Source organism: Chiloscyllium punctatum, chromosome 12 (assembly GCF_047496795.1).
Source record: "Chiloscyllium punctatum isolate Juve2018m chromosome 12, sChiPun1.3, whole genome shotgun sequence".
In the NCBI taxonomy this organism is placed as follows: domain Eukaryota; kingdom Metazoa; phylum Chordata; class Chondrichthyes; order Orectolobiformes; family Hemiscylliidae; genus Chiloscyllium; species Chiloscyllium punctatum.
Window position 1 is genome coordinate 27474739 of NC_092750.1, and position 14159 is coordinate 27488897.

A 14159-nucleotide genomic window follows, 5' to 3' on the forward strand; every position below is an offset into this window, starting at 1 on the left:
GAGGTTTATAACATCATCAGAGACTTGGATAGGGTAAGTAGACAAGGTCTTTTCCCTGGCATGGGGAGTCCAGAACTAGAAGGCATAGGTTTAGGGTGAGAGGGGAAAAATTTAAAAAGGACTTAAGGGGCAACATTTTCACACAGAGGGTGGTGCATGCATGGAATGAGCTGCCAGAAGAAGTGGTGGAGGCTTGTACACTTACAGCACTTAAAAGGCATCTGGATGGGTATATTAATAAGAATGAATTAGGGGAATATGGGTCAAATGCTGGCAAAGGGGCCTAGGTTAGATTATGATATCTGGTTGGCATGGATGAGTTGGAATGAAGAGATTATTTCCATGCTGTACATATCTATGATTCTATCTGTGTGTTTTCATGATCATTTAAAGGATGAGCATCTAATATTGGACTTGTCAACAACACTCAGATCTCCTGAAAGAATTTTAAATATTGTAATTTGTTTAGGATTCAACATCTAACTGTCTGCCAATACAGGTATTTCAATTTCAATTTGAAGTCATAGAATGTCAATAGACAATCTCCAAACTAAGAGCTAATCATATTTCCCTTTGTTATTGTCCAGCTCTTTGTGAGATTAAAACATGGATCCATCATGTCACCTGACCACCTCCTTTGCAGTAGGTCACATTTACACAATGACTGCATCCACTCAAGTGCTGCCAGAGGCTGCCAACTATGGAGGACAATCATTTGAAAACAACTATTGTCATCCAACTCTAAGCCATTCCTAGTGAGTTTTGAGAGATATGTAGCTCAGGTTAAGGTTCTGGATGTAGGTTTGCTTGCTGGTTCATTTCCAGACGTTTCATCACTGTACTAAGTAACATCTTCAGTGGGCCTCCGGGTAAAGCACTGCTGATGATCTATATGTTTTTCATTTATATGTTTTGGTTTCTTTGGGTTGGTAATGTCATTTCCTTTGGTGATGTCATTTCCTGTTCTTTTTCTTAGGGGGTGATAGTCAGGGTTTAACTCAATGTGTTTGTTGATAGAGTTCTGGTTGGAATGTCATGTTTTTAGGAATTCTCATGCGTGTCTCTGTTTGGCTTGTCCTAGGATGGATGTGTTGTCCTAGTCGAAGTGGTGTCCTTCCTCATCTGTATGTGAGGATACTGGTGAGAGAGGGTCATGTGGTTTTGTGACTAGTTGATGTTCATGTATCCTTGTGGCTCATTTTCTTGCTGTTTGTCCAATGTAGTGTTTGTTACAGTCATTGCATGGTATTTTGTAAATGACATTAGTTTTGCTTGTTGTCTGTATAAGGTCTTTCAAGTCCATTAGCTGCTGTTTTAGTGTATTGGTGGGTTTGTGGGCTACCATGGTGCCAAGAGGTCTGAGTAGTCTGGCAGTCATTTCCGAGATGTCTTTGATATAGGGGAGAGTGGCTAGGGTTTCTCGACCCGTTTGTCTGCTTGTTTGGGTTTGTTGCTGAGAAATCAGCGGACTGTGTTCATTGGGTACCCGTTCTTTTTGAATACACTGTATAGGTGATTTTCCTCTGCTCTGCATAATTCCTCTGTGCTGCAGAGTGTATTGGCTCATTGAAATATTGTTCTGATGCAGCTTCATTTGTGGGTGTTGGGATGATTGCTTCTGTAGTTCAATATTTGGTCCGTGTGTGTTGTTTTTCTGTAGACGTTGATTTGAAGTTCCCCATTGGCTGTTCGCTCTACTGTGACATCCAGGAATGGCAGTTTGTTGTTGCTTTCCTCCTCTTTAGTGAATTTTATGCCAATAAGGGTATTATTGATGGTCTTGAAGGTTTCATCTAATTTGTTTCGATTAGTGATGACAAAGGTGTCATCCGCGTAGCGGACCCGAAGTTTGGGTTGGATGGTTGGCAGAGCTGTTCCAGTTTTTAGTTTGATTTTAAGATCAAAGTAATTCTAATTTCATGAACTAAATTAGATTGTTATCTGATTTTTGTTTTAGTCAATCTCTTTTATGCTTTAAACAATTAGTTCCCAATTCTGCTGACCAGCAATTGTGCAGGTCATTCCAAGGTATTATTAAGTCACCAAAAGTCACATTAGTGTTTCTCATCATTTCTCCCTTCTATCCCACATGGAAGTGCTTGCCATCTCCTTCTATTGACAGTGCCGCTAACATCAGAAACATGACCCTGAACAGTGTAGCTAAGTACATTGATGCACCAATGTGTTCGATAACTGGACTACCCTTTGTGGTCAATTGCTTGGTATTTTCAAGATACTTTTCTATGCATAACTCATGTTGTTCAATTATAAAACCATAGGTTCAAATGTTAAGGTTGGGTAGAAGTGACAGTGAAAGGAATTTCACCTTTCACAAAGTTAATTTCAGTCAGTGTCAGCTGTAGGGGATCTCTTGTACCTAGCAACAGTCATGTCAATCAAGCTGGTTAAGCAGCCAATTATATTGAAGAATTTCCAAGGCTAGCCAATCGAGAAGTGAATGCACTGATTATCCTCTACTTTTGAATCATTTTTCAGAGACAAATTAGAAATTTGGAAGTGGACAAGGGGATTAAGATGGAAGTTGAAATACCATAGATAAAGTTTTAAAAATACATTATTTTTTTAAAATTAAGAAGAATCTGTAGTTTTTATGCCATAGTGGAGAAATTTGACCTCGAACAAATGTAAAATCATTTAAAGTTAGCAAGAAATGTTCTGCAATGTGGTATCTGTTAAAGAGACAATTGTCCCTCACAATAAAACAAAACTTTTTATAAGGTATTTAAAGCAAAATAATGGCATAAAAGATCATGTCAAGCCAATTGTGGTCTTATTCAGCACACTCTGTGAAGGAATAGGGAGTCACAGAGTGCAAGCTCTGGACTTCAATGTTTAACTGCACATTTATAAACAACAGAGGTTGCTGTCAGTCTTGCAGTTTAATTGATGATGAAGGTTACTGTTTCACCAGCATTGCAAGTGTAAAACCTGGCCCGCTAAGACAGGAATACTGTGTAGGTTGATTGAGAAAATGTGTGGTAGCATTTTACATTCATATGGAATCTTATGCCATTATTTTTGAACTTGATAATGCAGAAGGTAGGTTGTCATGTTCCCAGTGATATATTTAAAATATAAATGAGCTTAACAGTCTTCAGTGCTCTCATCAAAATAATCAGCGTGGTTAGATTTTGTCATGAATATTCCATTACAATTATTATATTTGTACGGTAAATGTTGTGAGTCCTTTCTGCAAAAATTACTTTCCAAGGCTTTATAACTGCTGTGATTTGGGAGTTTGCACGAAGTGTATAATTACATGATCACATAATTAGTCAGGCTTGCATAAAAACTTTATTGCACTAATGCCCAAGAGGAATTGGGTTATCGAGCCACAAAAATGAAGTGATTTTGAGTATATATCAAGAAGAATTGACTCCCAGACATACGAAAGCCCATAATCTCACACAGCTTGGGAATCAAAGATCCAGGAAAACTCTAAGGTATATCAGAAACAAACGAATGACTAGAGTAAGGTTAGAGCCAATCAAAAATAGTAGTGGAAAGTTGTGTGTGGAATGTGAGGACATGGGAAACACTTAGTGAATACTTTTCATCAATATTCACATTGGAAAGGGCAATGTTAGTGAGAATATGGGGATACAGGCAAAAAGATTAGATGGGATTGATCTTGACAAAGAGGAAGTTTTAACAATTTTGGAAGATGTGAAAATAAATAAGACCCCGGGGCCAGGTAGGATATATCATCTGATTCTAATGAGAAGCCAGGGAGGACATTGCAGACCCTTTGGCTTCAAACTTTTTGTCATCATTGTCAACAGGAGTGGTGCCAGAAGGCTGGAGGATAGCAAATGTTGTTCCTTTGTTTAAGAAGGGGAGTCAGGACAACCCTGGTAATTATAGGCCAGTGAGCTTTACTTTGGTTGTGGGTAAGGTGTTGGAAAAGGTTATAAGTGATAGGATTTATAATGATCTGGAAAGAAATAATTTGATTAGGGATAGTCAACACAATTTTGTGGAGGATAGGTCATGCCTCACGAACGTTATTGAGTTCTTCATGATGGTGACAAAACAGGGGGATGAAGGTAAGGCGGTTGATGTGGTGTATGTGGACTTCAATAAGGCGTTTGATAAGGTTCCGCACAGTAGGCTGTTGCATAAGATAAGGAGTTTTGGGATTGAAGGTGATTTAGCGGTTTGGATCAGACATTGACTAGCTGAAAGAAGACAGAGGGTGATGGTTGATGGGAAATGTTCATCCTGGAGCTCAGTTACCAATTGTGTGCCGCAAGGATCTGTTTTGGGGGCCACTGTTGTTTTCTAATTGATCTGGAGGTCGGTTAGAAGGATGGGTTAGTAAATTTGCAGATGACAGTAAGGTAGGCAGTGTTGTGGGTAGTGAGGAAGGATGTTGTGAGTTACAGAGGGACAAGGATAAGATGCAGAGCTGGGCTGAGAAGTGGCAAATGGAGTTTAATGCAGAAGAGTGTGAGGTAGTTCACTTTGGAAGAAGTAACAGGAATGCAGAGTGCTGGGCTAATGGTAAAACTTGTGGCAGTGTAGATGAACAGAGACATCTCGGTGTCCTGGTACATAAATCTTTGAAAGTTGCCACCCAGATTGATAGGGTTGTGAAGAAGGCATATGGTGTGTTGGTGTTAATTGATAGGGAGATTGGGTTTCGCAGCCACGAGGTCATGCTTCAGATGTACAAGACATTGTTAAGGCTGCAGCTGGAATATTTTGTGCAGTTCTGGTCACTGCATTATAGGAAGGATGTGGACGCATTGGAAAGAGCTCAGAGGAGATTTACTAGGATGTTGCCTGGTATGGAAGGAAAGTCTTACGAGGAAAGGCTGAGGGAAGTGAGGCTGTTTTTATTGGAGAGAAGAAGGTTGAGAGGTGACTTATCAAGACGTTTAAGATAATCAGAGGGTTAGATAGGGTGGACAGTGAGAGCCTTTTTCCTCGGATGGTGAAGGCTACCTTGAGGGGTCATAGCTCTAAATTGAGGGGTGATAGATTTAGGACAGATATCAGGGGTAGTTGCTTTACTCACAGAATAATAGGGGCGTGGAACAGCCTGCCTGCAACAATAGTAGACTTACCAATGTGAAGGGCATTTAAATGGACATTGGACATACATATGGACAATAATGGAACGATGTAGGTTAGATAGGCATCAGATTAGTTTCGCAGGTCGGCACAACATCAAGGACTACTGCGCTGTAACGTTCTATGTTCTATGCCTCCTCTGTCTTCCCAGGTAAAAAGTTCCAAAGTCACAGGACAGGCTAAAAGAGAAAAATTCTCTTTATCACTGTCATAAAAGGTATCTTCTAATATTTATACAGTACCCCCTTGACCTGGATTCACCTTCAAGAGGAAAGATAACTTCCATATTCATTTTATGTAGACTATTCAGGATTTTATGTATTTAAATCAAGTCACCCTGCCCCCTGGCTTACTCTTGTATCACACATGATTAATCCAAATATCATGAGTTGCATTTGTTTTTATCAATTTCATAAATTGTGGGTACTGTTAGGGAACCTAAAGACCACTCCACGTATGACTTTTTTTCCCTCCCATCCCTCATCTCCACCCAAACCACTGTGTGTTCTGATCTCCTATACCAAAGTCATTGTTAACCAATTGCACCAATGCTATCTCTTATTAGTGATGTTACCCTCTACCTCTGACCAGCTTGGTACCCTTCAACATGCAGGATCCAAGCCTTGTCAACCTGCAATAACAGGTTGATTATTTCAGCCCTCACTCCCAATGAAACAAGTCAAAAAAACCTTAAACATGTTGGACAATTGCAAAGGCTCCTGCTCTCTTATCCTTTGGGTTCCCTTTCCTGCCTCCTGCCTCCCACCTCCCGCCTTCCTTGCAGTCACACCCTCCTGAATCTGACCACTGTATCCAATGGTAGATTTCTTCTCCATAACGCACATATGTTAACCACGTGGTCTTGTACAACAATTGATAATAGTTTTCATGGTTACCATCACTGATAACTAGTTTTAACTTCAAACTTACTAATTGAATTTAAATTCTATTAGCTGTCAAGTGTGAGATTTGAACTCATGTCCCCAGAGGATTTGTCTAGAACTTTGGATTACTGGGCCAGTGATACTACCATTAAGCCACCTTTAAAGATTAAGTGTTGAGACTTTTAATGGCTGCACTGGGAAATTATGAAAGGTGTCCACACCAGGAAAGCCTAATGCTCTATACATTTAATCAGATTGTCTCGATTATCCATCTCAGACCAGTTGTGTGGTTCCATTCTCGGCTATCCCTCCAATTGTGATATATAATTGCATCTCAAAGAAATTCAGCATTTATCTTTATAATTTTGTTTGGTATATATTTCAATTTTGTTTACACTTTAAGTAAATGTATTTGTCTTGTCCCTATTTTAAATTTGCTTTTCACTCGTTTCCCTTAATGTGTTCTGGGTCACAATTGCTTGGTGTACTGTGAAGTAGTAATCTGTTTTCCTCATCTGTTACAGTTAATATTTTACATAATTTCACAATGTTTTCCTTAAACTGAACTTATAAAATATAAATCTTAAATTGCTCTAAACCATCCTCATAGCTCATTTTTCCCTTTGTGCTCAACACATTAGAAGTCATAGAGTCATAGAGAAATATAGCACGGAACAGATCCTTCAGTCTAAATCGTCCATGCCTATCAGATATTCCATCCTAATCTAGCCCCATTTGCCAGCACTTGGCCCATATTCCTCTAAACCCTTCCTATTTATATACCCATCCAGGTGCCTGTTAAATGTTGCAATTGTACCAGCCTCCACCATTTCCTCTGGCAGCTCATTCCACACACGCACCACCCTCTGCATGAAAACAGTTGCCCCTTAGGTCCCTTTTATATCTTTCCCCTCTCACCCTAAACATATGCCCTCTAGTTCTGGACTCCCTGGGAGTCTCTGGGAATAGACTTTGTCTATTTATCCTATTCATGCCTCTCATGATTTTATAAACCTCTATGAGGTCACTCCTCAGAGTCATTATGTGAGAAATGAAAGAAATTGTGTGGTATATGTCTCCTATTTCTTTGATTTCTCTAATCATACTTCTCACTGTTTCCTGCTCATGTTGCTTTTGTTATTTAACCTTCTCTGGTTTCCCACCAAAGCATCATTTCCTGGATAAATGCTGTTCATCTGTGATATCTTCAAGATGGGAGAAAAGGTCCACACCTAAATTGTTAATTTGTCATAGCTGCTAACTCACCTACTGAGAATTTCCTGCATTTACCATTCTAATTTCAGGGTTCCCACAGCTGCAGTTCTTTGTTTCTTCTTTTTGGCTTGTACCCTTCCTGTTTATCTGTGTCCAAAAGTTATTTGTATGTAAATAATCATGCAGCTTGACCTTTACAATAGGGTGCGTAATTTTACCCAGCAGCCTGCAGTTGCCATGGTCAGTTTTATTGCCCTCTTCAAATATAAATATCATGTTTGCACATAGCTAGCTATATAGAATATCATGGTATACAAGATGTGGAGGTGCTGGTGTTGGACTGGGGTGGACAAAGTTAAAAATCACACAACACTAGGTTATAATCCACCAGGTTTATTTGGAAGCACTAGCTTTCGGAGCATTGCTCCTTCTTCAGGTATACAAGAATTCATAACAGCAGACAATGCTGTACTGGTTAGCTGCCCAGATTCATTCAACATCTAAGCAAATAGATAGGTGTCATGGTGGTTCAGTGGTTAGCACTGCTGTCTTTCAGCACCGGGGACCCAGGTTTGATTCTAGCCTCAGGCAACTATCTGTGCAGTTTGCACATTCTCCTCGTGTCTGCATGGGTTTCCTCTGGGTGCTCCAGTTTCCTCCCATAGTCCAAAGATGTACAGTTTAGGTGGGTTGATCATGCTAAAATTGTCCATATGGGCAGGCTAGGTGGATTAGCCATGTGTATTACAGGGTTACAGGGATAAGGTAGGGGAATGGACCTGGGTGGGATACTCCTTGCAGTGTGGGTGTGGATTCAATGGGCTGAATAGCCTGCTTCCTAACTGTAGGAACAAATCAATTGACTGCAAGGATTTTTAACTTCACTAAAATTATCTCATATGTTGGTGTTTGTAGCAGTGATTTCTTGATATAAACTACAGCAAAATTATTTTCTATTGAGCATTCTGGACAATATTAATTGAATGTATTATCATTCAATATCTTAATATTCTTGTATTATTTTGTTACTAGAAGAAGCTAAAAGAGCTAAGATCCTATGCAGAAAGTATCAAATAATTTGAAAGTGGCAGAAGTAAAACAAAAATAGTGACTAGGTAATGTTTTTGAAATCCACTTCATGTGTTAACTAAAATACTTCTGATGACCGAGTTGTGTGCATCTGAGCTGATTGAGTTGTGTGAATGATGCTTTGCTAAAATAAGTAACATCATCTGAGGAGTATAAAACCTCCTCCAGCAATATTTCCTCAAGGACGCTTTTAACACCATGAGAGATGAATGGCATGAATTAGAACTGACAAGGTGAAACAGTACTAAGTCATCATTGTGCAGATCATATTTCAATCCCTGGTTACAATGCAGCCTGTGCTCTTCCAGCACCACTAATCCAATCCCTGGTTACAGTCTACATGATTGAGTGTCTGTATCTATGCTTTATTTATCTCACTTGTTCCTCCCATGTATGGGAACAGAACTTCCCCATGAGACTTTACAACCATGATGTCCAGGGACACATCTGTTAAATATGGTCCAGTCTTAGCATATTGAGCCTCTATTTGTCCATTTGCCATTCTCAGTTTTGACACTACTAGAACAGTACCATTGCAAGATTCCTTAAATATTGCAGCTGAAGAAGACTGATGGTTGTTATCATGCCAGTCTGCCTCAGATTGATCAGGAAATCCAGAAGTCAATGCAAATGCAAGACCAGTCCTTGCACAGCATGTGTAGAAAGTTAAATGACAGCTCAGTTGGGAGCACTCTAACTCCTGTGTTCAAATGTTGTAGATTTACCACTCGTTCCTTTTGTGTGACATAATGGTTCTGAAAGTGTTGAAGCTGCTTTGGCTGGACCCAATCTGATGTGTAATAAAATCAGTTGATGCAGGCCAGTGAGTTCTACACTCACCTTCATAGGGAGCAAATATATTCTGTACATCTCCTGAGAGTCCTCAGTAATTTGGCTAGACTAGTAATATAAACTGCACTTATTGCTATCATGCAATAAACCAGCCTGTTAAATAAGACAAATGACTCTTCTGTTTAGACCCACCTTCTGCCACTGACCATTTGACTGGCCTCAGACGAAGGAGTATTGATAGCAGCAAATTATCACCCCAAGCCAAACACTTGCAGTGGCAAATACCACAGTCTCCCAGGGCCTAAAATCAATACTGATTGATCTCTTGCAATACTGAGGGAGGGCTACACAATCACAGATGCTGTTTTCTGAAAGAGATATTAATCTAAGATTTCCTTTTCTCTCTCAAGTGAATGAAAAGAAGAGCATGGGAATTATCCATGCAGTCCTAGCTAATATTTATCCCAAAATCAACAGCACAAAACATATTAAAACTGAAAGAAATGTGGATGCTGTAAGTCAGAAACAAGAACAGAAATTTCTGGAAAAGCTTACCAGGTCTGGCAGTATCTGTGGAAAGGTATCAGTTAACGTTTCAGGTCCAGTGACCCTTCTGAGGAAAGACTGTGGGTGCTGTAAATCAGGAACAAAAGCAGAAATTGCTGATAAAGCTCAGCAGGTCTGAAGGCATCCGTGGAGAGAAATCAGAGTTAACATTCCTCAAAAGGGTCACCAGCCCCAAAATATTAACTCTAATTCTCTCCACAGATGCTGTCAGACTTACTGAGCTTTATGAACAATTTCTGTTTTCATTTCTCAAAAACATATTGTCTTGATGTTTTCACATTTCTGTCTGTGGGAGGTTGCTGTGTGCAGATTGCATGTCCTACATTACAGCAGTGACTATATTTTAAAAGGACTTCATTAGCTCTAAATATTTTCAGACATACTGAGGTCATGACAGGCACAGGGTAGAAGCAAGCCTTTTTGTCTTGGATGTGTACAAATTATCACAATTCTTCTGCCTGAAATGATAAACCTCCCTTCATTTGTGCTTTCTTTTTTGAACTTGTGGATGCTGCACTTGTCATGCTCACAATAGAGCACTTTTGAATTCTGGTAATTTTATCATGGTGAAAATGTTGCTGAGCTTTCCCATCACCCTGTATTGTTTCTCATTTCATATCTGTCAGGTTGAGCGATGCAAGAATATTCCTGTGTGATCAACCATACAGTTAATCAGTATTTTTCAGCTCCAACGGCTTATTTTCAATGTATTAACATTTCCAATTAATTTTTCCAGCTTCACCATTAATCAAATTAAATATTCTCTCAATAACGGTGTAGCAATATCAACATGCATCATGTTTAATTTGACTTGACACAACTTATATTTTGGAATACTCTACGATTGCACTCTATAGATTGAATTTGTGTTTGATCTTCCAGTTTACTGCTTATAATTTATTTTATTTTAATTTATTTTGATTATTGGGAGTACTTCAGCAATATTGAGTAAAAGCTCACTTTTGTTGCCATAAGAAAATGGAGGACTAGCGAACACCCTCAGTCTAGCACAAGAGAAGTTACCTTTCCTCAACTGCCAAATCGCTCAAATAGGTTATAGTGGATTAGATTGTTTTTTGACACCATGAAAGATCTTCAGTGATCCATATATATTGATTTCACATCGCAGATGACAGGAACCCATCATGGAACAGAGTCTGTCTTTCTAAGGCTAACAAAATAATCACAGGAACAGACAGTATTAATAAAACAGAGCAGCACAAATATAGACAGGCTTCTCAAAACATCAACTCTCCTGCTCCTTGGATGCTGCCTGACCAGCTGTGCTTTTCCAGCACCACATTTTTTGACTCTGATCTCCAGCATCTGCAGTCCTCACGTTTTCCTCACAGGAACAGTAACAGCCGCTCATTTAGGGTGGCATGGTGGCTCAATGGTTAGCACTGCTGCCTTACAGTGCCAGGGACTCAGGTTTGATTCCAGCCTCAGGTGTCTGTCTGTGTGGAGTTTGCACATTCTCCCTGTGGCTGCATGGGCTTCCTCCAGGTGCTCCTGTTTCCTCCCACAGTTTAGGTGAATTGGCCAAGCTAAATTGTCCATAGTGTTCAGGGGTGTGTAGGTTAGGTGCATTAGTCAGGGGAAATGTAGAATAGTGGGGGGATGGATCTGGGTGGGATACTCTTCTGAGGGTCAGTGTGGACTTGTTGGGCCATATGGCCTGTTTCCACACTGTAGGTATTCTATTTAGTGTTCATATTTTGCTGCAATAAGTGGAAAACCCAAGTGGACAAGAACAGGAGGGAAAAGGTTGAGTGAAAACTTTTGATGCATGTCTAATAAAACTTTTAATAGAATTTTCAGTTATTGATGAGACAAACCATCTGATTTCTGCTCATTGTTAACAAACAACTTGGTTGAAACCAAAATCAAACTGAGATGAGGCAGGGGCCACAGATAACTTAAAAAGACAATATACTGTTTATTGTCAAACAGCTTTAACATAGATTTATTTTACGGTTTTATCAACAGATCATTCAAACCTGACTTTATCATTGTGAGGCAACATCCCTACAGCATGGCAGAAAATGAAGATTTCCGGAATATTATTATAGGATTTCAGTATGGTGGCCTTCCAAGTGTGAACTCATTAGAATCCATCTACAACTTCTGTGACAAGCCATGGGTGGTAAGTTCAAATAATGGGTGAAATAATTAATTTCATTCTTAATAATACATTTAAATGAATTCAAGGTTAAATATCAAAATTTCAAGGAACACATAACTTGGATTTTCATCAGAGACTTGGGGACTGTGAGTTGAGCCAATTCCTGAAGTTGCAATCTTGAGATCTGAATGAGCATACACACATGTGAAACTTACTCCTCAGGGAGTCAGAGTCCAGCTGAAATTGGAGCCAGTGTCTCCTGAATGAGGTGTGAACTAGGAACAAAGGTAAATGGATGTTGAGGTCAGTAGACTTGTCACATTGGCTCAGTTCTGTTCATGTCTATAGGGTACCTAGCTGTTACCACTAGCCAAACTGCAATAAATATCAAGGACCTGTGAAGGGTAGGTCCTTAATATTGGTGCCATCAGAACTTTATACTTCTATAAGTCTCTTGAGTGTTTTGCCCCCATTTTTAACATTTATACATTTGTGTATATAATTACATTTAAAACCGTCCCATCTCCCCCCCCCCCCCCCCCCCCCACCCCCCCCCCCCACCCCTCACCCATTCCTTGCTTTACATATTCAGCAGTCTCACTCATGAAGGAGGTGAGAGTGGAAATTGCAGGAACATGGACCATAAAACTTCAATCTTCCCTACACTCAGGAAAGTGTCAAAGGACTTGAGAACTGCAGATGTGAAATATTTATTCAAGAAAGGTGATAAGGATAAGTCTACCAGTTACAGACCAGTCAGTCTAACATCTATGGTGGAGAAGCTTCTAGAAACAATTGTTTGGGATAGAATTAAATATCTGTGGCAGGGAAGCTTCTAGAAACAATTATTTGGGATAGAATTAGTAGCCAAACTAAAAAAAAAGGTAGGTTGATCAGGGAGAGCCAGCAAGAATTTCTAAAGTGGAAATCACATTTAAATAACTTGCTGGAGTTTTTATAATGGTAACAAAAAAGGTTGATGAAGGAAATATTGATGATGTGAGGCACATGACTTTCAAAAGGCATTTGATCCAATGTCTCATAAGACTTTTCAAACTCTCCTCTTTACCTATGCACCATGCCTCGTTGTACCCCACTCATTATATTCTGCCACTCTTACTCTCAGAAGGAAGTACATGCCACTGCTAGGATCTCCTAGAATTCTTGATGCCATCTTTAAAGCCCAGCCATGAACCCAGACAAGCACTGTCAATCTCAAACTTACTTTTTTATTCACACTACATTCACACTCTATTTACACTGCATAGCTTTAGTGAAATGCCCCAGATGCCTGAAAGAAGGAAATTGGCACCCCTCTTTGCCAACAGAGACCAGATATCCTGTTTGTTGGGCTGGTGTAGCAGAGAATTCTTGTCTTCCCTTAAGGCTGACTGAGGAGATGATGCTACCAGACGATGCCAGCCTAGCCCGATGTTGCCACCTGGCTCAGTCCTGTTTAGGTGGTCTGGAGAATTGCCCAGCAATTCCACAAGGTCAATAATCTTCTGCAGTCTGCCAGGCTAAGTGCCATCATCTTCCATCTGTTACTTCACAAGATAAGGTGAATAGCAAAGGCCTTTTCTCTAGGGTAAGGGAGGCCATAATTTTAAGGTGAAAGGAGAAAGATTTAAGAGGAACCCAAAAGGCAACCTTTTCACACAGAGGGTGTTTTTTTATGTGAAATTAACTGCCAGAGAAAGTGATAGATGCAGGTACAGTTAACACATTTAAAAGGCATGTTGATAGGCATTGTCATAGCTGTTTATTCTCGAAAATGTTTTGCATCCTCTGAGATCTTGATAGGAATGAAAGCGTGAAATGTCAGAGGCAAATCCATAGAAGTGTTATTGACATCACGGACAATGAGATGTCTTTATTCTGTTTCAGTTTGCTCAGTTAGTAAGCATCTACAAAAGCATGGGCCCAGAGAAATTTCCACTGATTGAACAGGTCTTTTATCCAAATCATAAGGAAATGGTAAGTGTCATTCTAGTCTGTTCTTCTTTGTTATGTGGGGAAGATAATGATAAGATTTTGAAACTAAAAATACACTGACTTCAGTATTCAGGTACAGCAAATGTAGAGGGTTCAAGAAACTGTATTTATAATAACATGATAACCACAACGTGAAGGATTAATAAGGGATGGGGGGGGGGTCTCCTCAGACATTGTATACTACATTTGCTAAAGCTATTTCTTTTTGTTCTTTTATAATTGAAATGTAGGACTTCAAAATATGGCCTTTAACAGACTTGTTATCTCATTAAAAATCCGATAAATTATTTCAAGACTCATTCAAAGCATTGAAAATTATTAGTTGCGCAAACAATCAAATTTTTATATTTACACCATCTAAATGTTCCGTTATTATATGTTCATTAAGAATTATC

The 14159-nt window shown here is 39.5% G+C and overlaps 1 protein-coding gene across 1 annotated transcript in view; it reads left to right on the forward strand.

The window, feature by feature from the left end:
* syn2b (synapsin IIb) overlaps window positions 1-14159 on the forward strand; it is a 402961-nt gene that overhangs the window by 248031 nt on the left and 140771 nt on the right. Inside the window, exons 4-5 of the mRNA XM_072582178.1 lie at window positions 11634-11790; window positions 13657-13746. Coding sequence (XP_072438279.1) covers window positions 11634-11790; window positions 13657-13746 — 247 coding nt within the window. The remainder of the gene's footprint in view (window positions 1-11633; window positions 11791-13656; window positions 13747-14159) is intronic.